The following is a 17572-nucleotide window of genomic DNA, read 5'->3' as shown; positions in this document are numbered from 1 at the left end:
CAGAAAATCATGGGGGACCTTTACTTGAGGAACAGTGTGACTGACCTACAGAGTTGATGGATTTTCTCAGTATAGCTTTACATTCCACTCTCCACCCTGCTTCTGGCTCCATAGTCTGACAGGCAAGGGGAATTTCCCAAAAGGTTCTATCCAGGTTGGATTAGGGAAAACTAGAAATTTTCTTTTCCCACCAGTTCTTTGCTTTAATCTGCTGATTGATTCTTCATTCTAATCAGAGCCACAAGGAGTGTGTGAACTTTATAAACCAGGAGTTTCAAACTTCTCTGTACACAAAGCCCAAATAATTCATTTCCGTTTTTCCTCATGGATCCTCTCTGTCAAAGATTTTTGTCTACCCAAAAAATGGCACTTAATTAACAAACTGTTTTCAGCAGTAAAAGTAAAGTATGTCTTTAATGCTGGACAAAGTGTTATAGATCTTGGACCTTTGATCTGTTGGTTTTTCGTCAGGCTTTCAAGTACACATAAAGATGTGAGGGGAAAATGGGTAAAGCAAACCCACAGCACTCAACTCTTGGAGTTTGAAAAAATTGCATCTATCGGTTATTCCATAATCGTATATTTTATCTTTTCTAAAATGTATGACACATTATTTTTTACTCCCATTTTTACACTTTAAGTAAATGCCTCTTTAGATGCAGACCAACATTGGCAAGCAAACTTTATACCTCACCAACACAAGTCTCTCTAAATGTAGCGAAGACAGTCTCAGAAAAGTAAGTTTTAATTAATTTTGTTTTTAGGCTCATGGTTTTTTTGGGTTTTTGTTTTTGTTTTTGTTTTGACCGCACCTCGCGGCATGAGGGGTCAGGGATCAAACCCTTGTCCCCTGCAGTGGAAGTGCGGAGTCTTAACCACTGGACTGCCAGGGAAGTCCCTCATGTTTGATAAATGTAAATCATTTTAAAACAAAGTTTAAAATATAAACTTTAAAAAATTATTAATTCCAATAGAAATCTGGGGACATTTCATAAATATGCCTAGTGTGCTTAACATACTAATTAATTCTAAAACCTAGGTTATCCACCCTCTGGTGTAAATATGTTCCAGTGGGATATCTAACTTGACTAACTCTCTAACCTTAGTAGATACTAAAGTAAATACTTCCCATCTTCCAAAGTAAAAATTTGAATTTTTCCTCAATTGTAATTGTATTTAAAGAAAATATATTTTAGAGTATGCTGGTTATCTATTTTTGTTAAATGGTTAGAAGCATTGGTATCATAAGTAATGTCACTTTCTCAAATGAAGTCAACAGATGATAGTTGAAGAGCAGGTTGGAGTTTGGTCCTCTGCTTCTTTGAGACTGTATACAAGATAGACTTTATATCAGAAAGTGAGCAGAAAAGGAATTCACATTTTACTGTTAAAATGATGATTTGGTCACTTCTCATATGTATTTTTATGGCATGTTCACTGCTTCTCAAATAGTAATATCCTATTTATCTTCAGGTCATTGAGTATGTTGGCTTCCTCCATGTTAGGACATTAAGATTATTAAAGGCATTTCAAATTATTCAAATATCCAGAACTAGACTAGCTAAATTCCCTTCTTTAGTGATATAACTTAGTGAATATATAAGTACCATATTTCATAGATTCTGAAGCATACATATTTTAACATCTCTACTTGACAATACTTTTTCTTTCTTAATGTCTTATGTCTTATAATGTGTAATATAATATGTCAGTATGTCTTATAATAAATAGGTGACAAATGTCTTATAATAAATAGGTGATATCTTTGGATGGACCTAGAGATTATCATAATAAGTGAAGTAAGTCAGACATAGAAAGACAAATATTATATGACATCACTTATATGTGGAATCTAAAAAATAATACAAATAAACTTATTTACAAAACAGAGACAGACTCACAAACCTAGAAGACAAATTTATGGTCACCAAAGGGGAAAAGTGGGGAGGGATAAATTAGGAATATGGAATTAACAGATACACACTACTATATATAAAATAGATAAACAACAAGGTCCTACTGTATAGCACAGGGAACTATATTCAATATCTTATAATAACCTATAAAGGAAAAGAATCTGAAAAAGATACATATATATATGTGTGTGTATATATATGTATCTGAATCACTTTGCTGTACACCTGAAACTAACACAACATTGTAAATCAACTATAGTTCAATATTAAAAAAAAAAGAGGAAGAAAAAAATGGTATCTTAGATTCAATGAAATACTGTAATTCGTGGCTGGGAAAAGGCAGTGAAGTCCTCCTTTTATCTAGATTAGATATTAGAGCGTATGAATTCTAGTAATTACTTGTGGTGACCTTTGGCATAATAGGACTCTAACCATGCTAGAAACTGGATACTTAAGTGACTTCTCAACTTTTCATGTGTAGGGTTTCTTCTTGGATGCTCTCTTTCACAATTAGAAAATCAAGGAGGGCAGAGGTAGAAATGTAAATCATCTTTGCTTTGTATTTTTCATCAACAGAGTGGGGTTTTGCTTTAGCAGCATATACTGGGGAAGTGAAGATTCCATTCCCTCCCATAGTATTAAGAATATAACAAGCTGTTCAGCATACTTGCTAAAGCACTGTACAAATCACTAACTTTACTACTAATGTTCTAGATTCACATTTCGATAGGGATAAAACAGAGCTACTATAACTTAGGGGAAAAAATAATAACACTTTACATCTTTTTATATCTTTCCATGAAAACTAAAAGTTGAATTTTTTAAACTCAGTAAAGGAGACATATTAAAAGAATCACATTAAAGGAGATACAAAAAACGAAATTGGGGTTATTTTTCCACCAGCATGGGTGCCTGTCTTTGTAAACAGAGTGCACCACACAAGACTCGTCTGTCTCAGTGTGTTATCTGTTGACAAGAGGTATCAGGCTTGAAGGCTAAAAGAGAAAATTAACCCATTTTTATCTCAGCCATTTAATGAAAAAGCAGGCTACTTTGTATTATGACCAGGGGTTAATATTAGTGTTGGACTCCATAAGCATAGCATTTATTTTTTTTAATTTAAATTTATTTATTTATGGCTACGTTGGGTCTTCGTTGCTGCATGTGGGCTTTCTCTAATTGTGACAAGGGGGTCTACTCTTCGTTGTGGTGCGCAGGCTTCTCATTGCAGTGGCTTCTCGTTGCGGAGCACGGGCTCTAGACACGCGGGCTTCAGTAGTTGTGGCACACGGGCTCAGTAGTTGTGGTGCATGGGCTTAGTTACTCCACAGCATGTAGGATCTTTTCAGATGAGGGATCGAACCCTTGTTCCCTGCATTGGCAGGCGGATTCTTAACCACTGTGCCACCAGGGAAGTCCCAAGCATAGCATTTAGCAACGGTAAGAACTGACTTACAAACTTGAAAAAAAAAAACCTGAAGGCTAGTATTCCTTAAATAGTTTTATTCCATCATATCACAATGATATGCCAGGAACATTCAGGTAATGGATTGCTTATATACTCTATGTTAACTCTGAAAAGATTCTAAGAATCATTACACAATGACAAATGCCCAATAGAAATAGAATTTTAATCATTAGTAAAACTTATTTTTAATGCTTTTCCACAAAGAAGATATTGCATTTTAGCTATTTATTGTTGGTGTATTATATTGTGTGTTTATATTAAATGTGTGTATGAACCCATATAGAACCTTAAACAGAATTGTGACCTAGAAAAGTGTTTTTTCACTATCTACTTTAACATTTAGTAAGGAAGTCTCTTCAAAAAATATTGAAAGTAAAGTTTCTTTAAAGAATTTAGAGTGAGTATCTCCAAAGACTATTGAAAATAAAGATATAGAAACAAATCTACAGTCTAAGATATGGTCATCTTCCTTCTTAAAAGAAAGCACAGGTAATAATATTTGTTTTATTTGAGTAACTGTAGCTTCTAATTCAGCCCTCCTTCTCTAGGACCTTTAGGATGTTGACAACTCGTAGGTCTGGAGCGGGTTGTGGGAATCAGTAATTTTTCAGACTCAGGTACCGGATGATTCTGATACGCAGTCAGGTGGGATCCATGGGTATACATTACATAAAATGATAATGATAGGGTATTCAATTTTAGAATGAATTGAAATACCTGTGAAAGCATGAACAAGTTCCGCCTATTCAACAATGGTTTACTGAGTGCCAGGCACTTGTTTAGAAGCTGTGGATATAATAGTTAGCAAATGGCCAAGATCCTTGCCCTTATGGAGTTCACATAGATAGCCAACTATTAAACACTAATAATAAACACAAATAAGACAGCCATATATAAATAAATGGCACCTGGAGGAGGGAGAACTATCTTAGATCTAGGGATCAGGAAACCTCTCTCATGATACTCAGTGTTTGTGAATTGAATGAGTTCCTGTGACATCACATAAAGTTCTTAATTCCCTATTATGACCATCCCTGATGACACCAGTGTGATGAGTCGGTGAACAGGCTGGGTACACACTGGAAGATTAGAGTGGTTATGAGCCGACGGAGACTGTAAAGGAAACAGGTAGATAGACTGAATAGCCCAGGCATCCCACTCTTGGAAGGACTTGTTATCCCTTTTGAGGATAGATAGTACCTTTTGCTTAGAGTGAGGAGTTTTCCCAGCTTTTTCTTTTTTTGGCCTGCTTTTTCTTAACATTGTCTTCTCTCAACCTTTCCTAGATTTCCTCATTTTCTTCTTTCTAACACCAGTGTTTCTACATTATTTAGAGTAGCTCATGGCCACACTCCCATCAAAGAAGACACCTCAAGACTTCCCAGACACTCAAAGTCTTACAAGAAGGGGATGATGTAGCACAAGTTAAGGTTGAAACTGAAATTCATCTGTAGAGCCAAAAAACTGGGCAAACTCAGTAGTGTTTCCCAAAGAGATAATTTTAGGAAACAGAGGGTAAATTTTTTTTAAATTACTTTAATAGTAGTATATTTTAATGTGTATTAGAAAAAAATAATATAAGACCTGGTTAAGAATATGGACTCCAGAGCCAAAATGACTCCCAGATCTACCTTAATTAGTGGTGTGAAGTTGGGCAAGTTATTTAACCTGTCTGTCTCTCAGTTTCATCTATGAATGGGATAAAAATAGGACACACCTCATTGAGATGGTGAGAGAATTAAATGAGTTAATATATGTAGTATTCAGAAGAGTAATGGCGTATAATATTTGCTGTGATTATTATATCTTACTTTTATTAGTACCTCCATCAGTTTTGTGGATGATAATATTTATGATCTGGCAAAATTTCTAAGTTAAAAAAGTAAATTTAAAAAAAATGAAGTAAATAGTATAGGTGATACTCTCATATGGCAAAATGGATGAAGATAGTATATTACTGAAATTTGGAAAATGTTTCAATAGCTTGTGCCATGGAGGTTTTACCTCTTAAATATTTCTCTAATATATCTCCTCCTCTCAATCCCTATTTTAACAATGCCCTGTCATCCATCTCTTTCACCTGGACTTTTTAAAGACACCTCTAACCACCTCTCTCCCTGCTCTTTTTTTTTTTTTTTCTGTCTGCCTTCAAATACACGTTCCACCCTGGTATCCAGGTATTCCTGCAGAAATTCAGAATTGATCATACTTGTTTCCCTACTTAAATCTTTCATGACTACTTTGTTTCCCTACTTTTAAATCCTTCATTCTTAGGATAAAGTTCTAACTCCAAGGCCCACAAGACTCCATTATCCAGCTTGTACCCCTCTGGCTACATCTGTCACCATTTCAGCCTCAATTTTGACCCATACGCAACAACAAAGTGCTTGTAGCTCCACACACATTCTTTTTTCACTGGTTCATGCTGTCCCCTCTCCTTGGAAAAACTGATCCACTCAGACCAGGATGGGGCTCTCCTTTGGTCTCCCATGTACCTAGTACACATCTTTATCACTTACTGCCATACTGTTTTATAATTATCCATTATGTTTCTGACTCCCCAGTTAGAGTGTGAGCACGCTGAAGTCAATGACTGTTCATTTTTGTGTTCCTAGGGCTCAACGTAGTGCTGGGCACTGAATGGGTAGTCAGAGTAGTGCTTATTTTTTATTTTTCAGTCATCTATGTTTGGTCATAGGTACTGTGACTTGACATTAAGAAAAATCATTAATAATGTTATGTAACTTCTGGTTATATCTGGAACACTTCACATGTATCTCTTCCTAATCTGTGTGTGTGTGTGTGTGTGTGTGTGTGTGTGTGTGTGTGTGTACAGAGAGAGAGAGAACTTTATTCTCAAGTATCCAAGCAGTGACTACTTGCCTAAGAAGAATTACTTTTCAACCTCTATAGTCTTACTTTTACTTTCCAAGCTCTATTTTGCATTTACATTCCTATAAGAAAAATTTAAGAAAAGTATTTCTGTGGATAGAATAGCATTAATTTCTTTTTTTCTGGAAGTTATTATATTCTTTATAAACAAAACCGTTTTCCATTTATTACAATTTCAAGCACCAAACAACACTAACATCAGCTCAGGATTATCGGTTTGGGTTTTTTCCTGTTTCACTTAGCAGTTTTATTACCTTTTTTGGAAATGGAAATCAGGTAAATTTATTGCAGTGCTGTTTAGTCATGAAAAAAAATCCAGAACAGGAGGACATGTAGTAAACATGTACACTTGCTACATTATAATTTAGGAGTGACCATTTTAAATTTTTGAATACATTTCAATATTTATTGATTAAATTATATGTATTCTTTTCTAGGTGAAATGAGCAAAAATGTAGTCATTACAGAGCAGGAGAAAAATAATGAATATTCCCCTGAGGATACTGATGACAAGTTGTCTGAATCAACAGATGATGATGGTGAGGATGATACCAATGATGAAGATAATGAGGAAGACAGTAACCCTAATAAGGATACTCATGCCCCATTAGAGTTAATGACAGAAGTAAGTTTTACTCGTATGTTATAACTCAAGAAACTTAAAAATATTAAAATAGCTGAATAGTATATAGTCTTGCAGACTAAAAAAAATGGTCAAAATATCCTTGCCCACACACAGATGCTTACCTCGTTACTCATCTTTCTTACTACTTTCACCAGGGTAGAGGTGAGTGAAGATTCTAGAAGTGACTCAAAGTATTCTGGTAAAGGCAGAAGCAGGAATAAGAGAAGTTTGGGCATAAGACTCTTCAAGGACTACTTTAAGGAAAACTTTTTACTTACTGGGTACCATGCTAGTTACTTGGGATATTTAGAGATAAATAAGAAAGACATGACCTTACCCTTGAGAACTAACAGGCACATATTATGTATATAATGCAATTTATAATAAAAGGAAATATGTGCTAGTAGAGGTGTTTGGAAAGTTCTCTGGGAACTGGGAGGATTGAGTGACTAATTGAGAAAAGAAGCAGGAGAAATGGGTAAAGGAAGGATTTTTAGAGGAAGAGACATGAATGGAATCTTAGAAACTTGAAGAGGGATGTGTAGGAATTCATCTGGTAAACATATCAAGGAGGTGTTCCTGGCATAGGAAACAGCATTGGCAAAGGCATTGAAGCCTGAAACGTCACATGCGAAAATTGTACATAAACGTTTACGGATAATTCTATGGAGAACAAAACAGTTGTACCTCACTTGTTGTGGTGTCACAGTCTACCTTTAATTAATATTACACAACTTCATGTATATCATAAGAACTTCATAACAGTACATTTTCATTTCCCCCTTCTCATCCTTTGTATTTTTGTTGTCATGTGTTTTACTTGTACATGTGTTATAAGCCCCACAATACATTGTTCTTTTTGTTTTAGATGGTTAGCTATCTTTTAAAGAGATTTTCTTAATGGAAAATATCTTCTTTTGGAAGGCATTTCTGGAGTTCTACATAGCTCTGTGTAGATCCAAATTTCTACCTGATATTATTTTCCTTTTACCTGAAAAGCTTCCCTTACTATTTCTTATAATGCAGTTCTGCTGGAAATGAATTCTCTCAGCTTTTGTTTGTCTGAAAAGTCTTAATTTCACCTTTATTTTTAAAGGATTTGATAGCTGGAGATTCTATGGTGGGGGGCCATGTTTCTTTCAGTACTTTGAAAGGTTGCTCCATTCTCTCACATTTTGCATAGCTTTAGACAGGATGTCTGCTGTTATTCTTATTTTTATTTACATGTATATGTCTTTTTTACCATCTTTCAAATTTTTTTCATATGTATTAGTTTTGGCAATTTGATTATGATATGCCTTGATGTGACCTATTTCTTCTGTTCATTGAGATTCTTGGACCTATGAGTTTATAGTTTTCACCAGGTTTGGAAAATGTTCAGTTATTAAGTCTTCAAATGTTTTTTCTGATCTCTGCCCTCCCTCTCTTCATCTGGGCTACAATTATACATATGTCAGATCACCCAGTATCATCACTGATGTTCCCTTTTTTTCATGTTTTTTTCTATATATTTAAAAAATTATTTATTTTTGGCTACACTGGGTCTTAGTTGTGGCAGATGGGCTCTCTAATTGTGGTGTGCAGGCTTAGTTGTCCCACAGCAACTATGTGGGATCATAGTTCCCTAACCAGGGATCGAACCCATGTCCCCTACATTGGAAGGCAGATTCTTTACCACTGGACCACCAGGGAAGTCCCTCTATGTATTTTATTTTAGAAATTTCTAATGCTCTTTGTTCAAGTTCATGATCTTTTCTTTGCAGTTATAATCTGCTGTTAAGTCCATTTCCCTCCTTCTCTCCCTCTCCCTCCCTAGCCCCATATATATGCATATATATTATTCATTTTAGGTATCCTGTTTATCATCTCTAGAAGCTTTCTTTAAATATTTTTGTAACTATCATTTCTCACCTCATCATGTTCAGATTTTCTCTACTTTTGAGCATATGGCATATATTTATAATGGCTATTTTAACATGTTTCTCTGCTATGCTATCACCTCTGTCAACTCTAGGTCAGTTTCTATTGATTAAGTTTTCTCCTGCTTATAGGTCATATTTTCCTGCATCTTTGCATGCCTGGTAATTTTTTACCAAATCCTAGATGTTGTAAATTTTATGCTCTTGGATACAAACTTTTGTTGTTGGTCTTTGATCTGGGACAGTTGAGTTACTTGGAAATAGGTTTCTCCTTTTGAGTTTTGGTTTTTAACTTTGTTGGGAAGATCCAGGGCAACCTTTACAGTGTAGGGACACTACTAAGGCCCCTTAAGTCCCCTTATGAGGACTCTTCCCAGTGCTCTCTGTATTAAGAGGACCTTCCACTCTGGCTGGAGAGAACATGAGTTCTTCTCAGCCCTGTGTGAGGTCCAGTGAGTATTCCATCTGCTCATTCTAGTGATTCTTTCTCCAGCCTCAGTTTCTTCATACTCATATGCAGATCAGTACCAGCCAAAGACTCTTTAATATTACTTCATGTCCCTATCTCTTGCAGCGTAAACCTAGTATACCTGCAAATGGTTCAGAATATGTGACACACAAGCAAGAATAATTATCTGAGTGTAGGCTTCTTTTTTTAATGGAAGGTGTCTAAATAACTAATAATAGAAGATCAGTAAATTGTGGAGCCTAAGTAAGTAAAAAAAATAAACAAGAATATTTAATTCCATGGGGAGAAAATGACCATGAAATGTGGTGTATTTTTTAAAAGTTACTGAATAATCCTAGTTTTTGTAAATATATATGTGTTCATTTATGGAAAAAATACTAAAATGATGTTCATGGAGATGTTAAAAATAAACATCTGTAAATGGTAAAAATGCTATTTAATGCTATTAAATTGGGGACAGAATGTGTTTATTTAGCATTTAAATTTCCTACCTACAAAAATATACATACAAATATGCATACAAATATTACTTTGTAGTAAAAAAACTACAATAAAAATAGTAAAAGCAAAACTAGATGGTATAAGGGCAATCAATACTGGAAAATATTGAATATACATAATTGTAAATCTGTATTTTTTACTAAGTATTGTCGTGTAATTATGGATTAAGTTCACAAATAAAAGCTGTATCTGAACCAAAGGGATATTAAGGTGATTAAAGTCTTCAGAGTCTATGCCAGTTGAATCAACCTACATATTCTCAAATTGTTCAGTAGTGTGTACACTGTGTGGCTGCAGCAAAGCAGAGGTATCATACTTATTCTGTGTGGCCTTAAATAGTCCTTAAATAGTCCTCATTAACTGACTGATTACAGACTCAGCCCTGGAAAAACAAGTAAAAGTTAAAAGCAAAATAGTTAATCATTAATGGAATATTTTCTAGGGAGTTTATAATTGACATTTAAATTCTCTGTGAAACTACGTAGCTGAAGAATTTCTGAATGTTTTCCAGTTCCTGAGATCAGAAATGGGCCAAGACTACCATCTGGCAAAAAAATTATGTCAGAAGAGTAAGTACAAAATACTTTTCCTTTTTCCAATCTTCTCTGTTTCCAAATACATTCCATAATATATAAGATGGTCTGATTATCATACATCTAATGAATTCTCTGATAGTGTCTCAGTGAATCCTTGATAGTAAAAATTGGTATAAGGACTAATTTAGACTTCTAGAGTAACTTTGAGTGGGATAAAATGACAGAGACTAATTACACCATTAAAAAATAAGTCAAAACCCTTAGCCTCATGATAACAGGTTGGTAGCATTGTGCCTTTAGATTCAAAGAAGTGTTGTGTAGTGCAGAAAGCCTTACTTAACAGGCAATTATTCCACAAATATTTGAGTACCTACGTGTGCCAGGCACTGTTCTAGGCACTGGACAGATAATGATCCCACATTTATATCTAGTTTCAGACAGATAAATTTATCTGTAACTAGTGTGTCACAGATGATAGGTGCTATGGAGAAAAATAAAGCAGGGAAGAAGGAGTAGAAAATGCTGGGAGGGAGGCAAAGCAGTTTTAAGTAGGATGGTCTAGGAAGGCCTCACTGGAAGACTAGAGCAAACACCTGAAGAAGTTGAGGAAGTGAGTCCTGTCATCTGGAGGAAGTGTGTTCCAGGCAGGACTAATAGCAAATGTGTTGAGAATAAGCCAGGGAAAGTATGATAGGAGATGAGGTCGGAGAGCTTACAGCTTACAGGGGTTGTGCAGATTGCATAACCTTTCGCAGCTTAAGGACCTTGGCTTTTTCTCTGAGTGAGGTGGGAAACCACTGGACACTTTTGAGTAGAGGAATGATATGAACTACCTTATTTTTCTGTCTTTGGGTTTTAGTGGTTTGACTTGACGTTCAAAATGGTGGTGGTTTTCTTTGTATTTATTTGAGGATTTCTTGGCCATTAACCTTCAAAGATTGCCTCTGCCATATTCTCTCTCTTCTCTTCCTGGGTCTCCAATTACACATAAATTAGACTTTTTTTTCATGGTGTCCCACATGTATCTTATACTCAGCTCTGTTTTTTCCATTTCTTTCTATTTCTATGCTTCAGTTTGGATATCTTCTATTGACCTGTTTTTGAGTTAATTTATCCTATCCTTTTTCTCTTACTTCATTAGTCTTAGTTATTTTAAAGGAGAAAATGGCAACTCTACAATTAAACTTTATTAATAATGGACTTGAAATATTAACTATTGTAGACCTGTCTTATGGTTAAAATCTTTTAGTGAAAATGTAGTGTAGGGACATGGGGTCTACTCTCCCTTGCCTCACAGAGTCCCCACTGTGGATACAGAACTTCTTAAATCATTGGCTAATTTTTAAAATGGGTTTTTTGAATGCTTTAACACTACCTATTTTATATCCAAAATAATTTGCCTTGTTTAATCCTTTTAAGCATTTTTGACCTTTAGAGCCATCGAATAAAATATTTCAATCAAAACTGTTTCTGGTGGCCCACAAACAGAATTTCCAATCAGAAAGAATCCTTAGAGAGAGAATCATGTCCAATCCTCTGTTTTTATAAATAGTGAAACTGAAGCAGAGAGAGGTTAAGCAGCTTGTGTAGCCCTGCTCAGGGAGCAAGTGACACAGCCAGAACTGGAACCCCAGCCTCCTTTTCCCTCAACTACTTTTCTTCTCTGTGTGGCTGGTATAGAAGGGAGTGATTTTGTAGCTCTAGCTCCCAGTTCTCTTGAGTTTTTCTTGTGGAGCCTAATTGTAGGAAAATTTACATATTATATTATATTTATATATTCATCAATCATTTTAGAAAAGCCTCTGGCTAAAGCTTACAAAATATAGACACTGATATCACCACATCTGTCAGTAAGTTTTGGCTGTTAGCCCAAACTGTAAACAGCAGGTGCTCAGTATAATGCTTATGGACCTGACATACCAGTGCACGTGCATTAAGGGCCAGGTCAATGGGGATGAAAAAGTTCAAACTGATATATCTTAATGGGATTATATTCCTTTAAAAACTCACTCCCTTCCTTCCAACCAATAAATATTGAGCACTAACTCTGTACCAGACATTATGCTGGGAGCTGGAGAGAAAGCAGAACTCAGAGCACACATGCTCTAAACCCTTTTGGGGTTGATATCAGACGTGGTTTGCACTCTTACTGACTCATCCAGTAATGCTGTTTACTCTCTTCTGTCCATGGCAAATAGTGGTGCCTCTAAAACTAAGGACTAAACTCTAGGAAAAGAAGCTATGGAGTGCCCTAAGGCAGGCACCATGATCCAGGGAGCCAGATGGGAAAGAGCTGCTCCCAAGAGGAAGAAGAGGCTGATGGGAAATGTGAGCAAGAAGGCCCAGAGAATGAGCATAGAGAGCAGGGGTGTGCAAAGTAAGATTGGCTACCCCTGAGGCAGATTGCCAGGCAAGGATGTGAAAATTAGGGAGGCCCCGGTTTTGCAAAGCCAGGCAAGTTCAAGGAAGAACAGAGAGTTGTAGACAGACTGTTCCAGGGAGAAGGAAGTGCTAGTTCTTTGATGCAAATAGGAACGCTTGGCTGAGGGCTTACCCAAAGTCCCTCTCTGTGTTCAGAGCAACAGACAAAACAAATTTTTTTCATCTAGCATGGACCCTAAAATATTATATGTAAATTCTTACAGCATAGATATTCTTTTTCTAAAAATTTTTTTGAAGGATAGTTGATTTACAATGTTGTGTTAATTTCTACTATACAGCAAAGTGATTCAGTTATACATATATATATATACATTCTTTTTCATATTCTTTTCCATTATAGTTTATCACAGGATATTTAATATAGTTCCCTATGCTATACAGTAGGCTCTTGTTGTTTATCCACTCTATATATAATAGTTTGCATCTACTAACCTCAAACTCCCAACCCGTCCCTCCCTCATCCCCCCAGCTTGGCAGCCACAAGTCTGTTCTCTCCAGCATAGATACTCTTTTGTCTCTTTCTTTTTCCCCCCATCTTCTAGCTCTTCCATGAAACACTCCACCTTTCTCTATGTATATATTTATAAAGTTATGCATGTAAACATAGATTGTGTATTTACATTTTTATGTATTTATATATGTATATATTGAACACCTACTATGGGAACATTAAACATACATTGTTTAATTCTTACAGCAATTCAATGAGACAGATATGATTAACCTCATTTTACAGATGAGCAAAGTGAGGCTAGCAAGGAGAACTAATTCACCCAAAGTCACACAGCTACCCAGTGGTAAAGCTAGGATTAGATCCCAGGTCTGGCTTGAGAGCCTATGATTTTTTGCTATATTTCCATTTCCTCATTTGACTAATAAGCTTATATTTCTGGTTAAGTAGGCAGAGACTTGGAAAAGAGATGCTTTTATGAATCAATCAGATTGAAATGGCTCCTATAAGTTGACTAATATATTTTTTATTTGTATCTAAGGCAACTAGTTTATATGAAATAGTGCATCTTTGTCCCTGCAGAAATGTTTTACAAATCCACTCTCTTGAATAACCAATCACCGTATCATCATTTGTATCTTCACTTGGCTGCAGGGCTTCCCATCCTGCATCCCAGGTGCAAATGGGTTCTTTTCTTTTTATCCTGCCTTCTAAAAAAGTTGTTGGTGAAGCCTTGGAAAAGTGGTTTTTAAATGAGACTGCAAGTCAAGAGTCCCAAGTCTCATGATTGACTGTGAGATTTTCTGTCAGTCTTCCCATTTCTTGGTCTCTTTACCTGCAGTCCAATTATCTCAGGGTGCCAACACTTCTGCTCACAGGCAGCCCGAGATTCTACAAAAATAACTTTTAAGCCTTGAAGACCTACTCTGTCAATTATAATAATTGTAAATGTTTAAAAATAATGGCCTGAAAACCAAAATGGTTCTCATCATCATGGGTCTAACACAAATACAGATGTATCTTCAGAAAAGAAAGTTCCTATAAAGTTTTCTATTTATTTATTTATTTATTTATTTATTGCGGTACGCGAGCCTCTCACTGTTGTGGCCTCTCCTGTTGCGGGGCACAGGCTCTGGACGCGCAGGCTCAGCAGCCATGGCTCACGGGCCCAGCCGCTCCGTGGCATGTGGGATCCTCCCTGACCAGGGCACGAACCCGTGTCCCCTGCATCGGCAGGCGGACTCTCAACCACTGTGCCACCAGGGAAGCCCTCTATTTTTGAGTAAAATAAATCACCCTTTCTTATTAGCCTAGAGTATAATTTTTATCAAGGCATAAAAGGACTGCTTCCTATTCAGTTGTCTATATTCATTTATTCCTTTTTTTTTTTTTTTTAATGTTTTGAAGGCTCCACCTCTGTGTCAGGTACTCTCTTAGGGCTGCAACAGTGAACAAGACCAACAGTCTGTGTACCCTAGCATAGCCTCCTGTCTGAGGGCCTTAGAGCTCCGTGGGCAGCAGAATCCCCAGCTCCCTGCCCCAGCCCTTCAGCCAGAAGGAGGCATCACTGCACACTTAGGAGGGAACCAAGCCTTTCTCCAGGCCCAGAACCACTCCAGGAAAGCTAATAACCAACATTTATTCAGCACCTACCATGCACCAAGGACTAAACTAAGTATTTATCTTTATCCATATTATCTGTTTGATTCATCAGAACAGCCTGATGTGGTCAATAGTATTATTACAGATAAGGGAACTGAGGTACAGAGGCATTAAATGCTTTCACCAAGATGACCCAGCTAGACAGTGGCAGAGCCAGGGTTCACATCTGACAGTCTTTCTTCAGGGTCCATACCGGCCTCTGCTTATGGGCCCCGGTTGGGAAACAACTCCCAGAACATCAACTGCATGTGCTAAGGGCTTCTCTTGCCTTTTTACAAACCCTACTAGCCTGTCAAAGCGTTTTTTATTTATCACCTAGGATGGATATTGCAGGGCTAAGCTTCAAAGCAGATACCTTTCCGTCACTCTGACAATTGCCAGCATTTTTTGTTAAACGCTGAGAATAGCTGATGCCATGCTCCACTCCCATGGAATAATCCTAACTCCAACATGAAACTTTCTAAGCTGTGTTCCAAGGAATATTAGTTCAAGATTTCTTAGTAAGTGTTCCACCAAAAAAGGATTCCATGGGGATAATAAATTGGGGAAACCACATTCTCCTCTCTGTAAGATCCATAGTAGTTATGAGCATATTAATGGCTATGTAAAATCCTGCAGTTACTCCTTACTATAAGCTTTACCTGATTAACTTCATTAGCCTAGTTTCCCAAATGCATATTAACATCTTAAGAAACTAGTATCTCAAGGAGCAAGTTGGAGAAACTCTGCTCTAGAGAGAGGCTTAGCCTCAGAGAAAGATTTAGACTGCTAAATTATTTTAGTCTAAGTTAAAATGTACAAACAGTCACTTTTATCAGAAGCCTTAGAAGATGTATAAATACCCCTAGAAGCCTTAAAAGCATGTTCTGAGCAGGTGCACATTCATGCTAACCCAGATTGATGGTACATTGTTATATATTAGGAATTAGGAAATAAAGACCGTGGTTTAGTGTGTCAGGATGAAAGCCATATGGGATGAGGCCCTCTGAGCCATTGGGGCCTAAGTGAACCATCCACAATTCTCTGTCTCACTGTTAGCCAGGCAAATAGCACGCTTGATGTTTCAGTGCCCCCTGGGGGCCATCAAGATATTACGCAGGAGTCACAACATTTAAATGGATGATGCAGAATTATGAATACACCTCAAGGCAGGTAGGAAGAAGGCAGAGAGAGAGATCTGTAGAGCAAGATCTGAAAAAATAAATAAACTAGCCTAGAAAACTCTGAAACAAAAGGTGTAGATCTTTCTGGGCTCTAGGACATTGGTAACATACTAACAGGCCTAAAAAGAAATCTATTGATACGGTCCAAAGGAAAGATGACACATTCACATGAAGGATCAGCAAAAAGGAATAAATAGCACTTAAAAACAATGGGTCTGATGAAGAGGTGAGGGTGCTGTTAAGTAGGCGATGACTAGGGTGTCATTAATAAAGTCTCCATGTTTTGCGGGATTTGCACCTTGTTTGGGGAATGCTTATTGTCAAGAAACACTTTGGCTACAGGCCCATGAGGGAAGCCTCATAGTGATAGAGATTTCCTTCTTTGGACAGGAGGTAGAAACTAGAATGAGGATTATTTCCCTTACAAAGCACCTAAGATAAGTAGAACATTTTCTCTATTTGCGCTTAGATATACCCATGGTATAATTGTTGGTGGTTTTGCTTTGTGCATTTTCACTTACTCTCATTGACAGTTTCAGTCTCATTCTGAAGACGCTGTTTGCTGAAACACTTCAAACACTAATAATATGCATTCTGTTGTCCATTTTCAGTCCTAATCTATGAACCAGAAAATCCTGAGGCCAAGGAGTTTTCCTCACTTATTGAAGAAATGCTGCTGATGGGTAAATTTAAAAATTGAAATTACTTCTTTCTCATAGAACTATGAGCAGTCACTATTTAAAAATCCATTGCCCCAGGAGATTGGCAAAGTACATCCTCATGAAGTGGTTAAGAAAAGGCTAAATGGTTGTCTTGGATGGTTTCATGAAACCGGCTTGTCCTCTGTGGATGGTCAAGATGACTCCCTTTCCTCTGTGGGGTGGAACTGCCCAAGCAAAGCAGGCTCCCTGGTCACAAGGTATTGGGCACTGACAGAGTCCTCAGAGGGAACAGAACCTGCTAATTGTGCCAGGCACTAAAGGGATTATCCCACAGTTCCAAGCAAAGCCAGTACCCTCTAAACCACCCTGAATCTCACTTTACTCTTATTCTATTTAAGTAAGAATTAAGTTGACGGTAGTAAAAAACATTTTTATAGACCAATGTTTTAAATTTATTTTAAATCCACAAACATCTTTATGCCAGTAAGAATATGTTCTTCTTTGTACTACTGCTTTGACCCTACATGCAGTTAGCAAACTTCAGCTCAGTTCTCACATTCCAAAAATATGTATTTCTTAGTGGCGGGGAAAACAAGGAGAATTGTGATTTTTTGAGGGTAGAAATACTAAGAAACATTTAAAGCAAGTCTTTCCCTTTCTGTGGCAGAGAAAGCTCAAAATCTGGAGGAAGATGATGAAGAGAGTGAAGAGGACAGTAGTGGTGAGAGTGAAGGGGAGAGCAGTGAGGATCCAAGTGAAGAAAGCTCTGATGAATGTGAAGATGGGTGATGACAGTTGCTGCTATAGTTTAATCTTCGTGTATGTTCATTACTGTATACTATGGAAATACAAAGAAGAGAGCTGCA

General features: G+C 36.9%; 1 protein-coding gene across 7 annotated transcripts in view; it reads left to right on the top strand.

Annotated features, from left to right (window-relative positions):
• Nucleotides 1-17572, top strand: part of ERICH2 (glutamate rich 2) — a 48683-nt gene extending 31111 nt beyond the window's left edge. For all 7 annotated transcript variants that reach the window (XM_067741579.1, XM_067741578.1, XM_067741580.1 and 4 more), the window contains 4 exons: nt 6714-6901; nt 10302-10359; nt 16656-16727; nt 17374-17572. In XM_067741579.1, coding sequence (XP_067597680.1) covers nt 6714-6901; nt 10302-10359; nt 16656-16727; nt 17374-17495 — 440 coding nt within the window. In that variant the 3' untranslated portion in view covers nt 17496-17572. The remainder of the gene's footprint in view (nt 1-6713; nt 6902-10301; nt 10360-16655; nt 16728-17373) is intronic.

Source organism: Pseudorca crassidens, chromosome 6 (genome assembly GCF_039906515.1).
Source record: "Pseudorca crassidens isolate mPseCra1 chromosome 6, mPseCra1.hap1, whole genome shotgun sequence".
Taxonomy (NCBI): Eukaryota; Metazoa; Chordata; class Mammalia; order Artiodactyla; family Delphinidae; genus Pseudorca; species Pseudorca crassidens.
The sequence above is the reverse complement of the archived record's forward strand: the minus strand, read 5'-3'. Positions and strand labels throughout refer to the sequence as shown.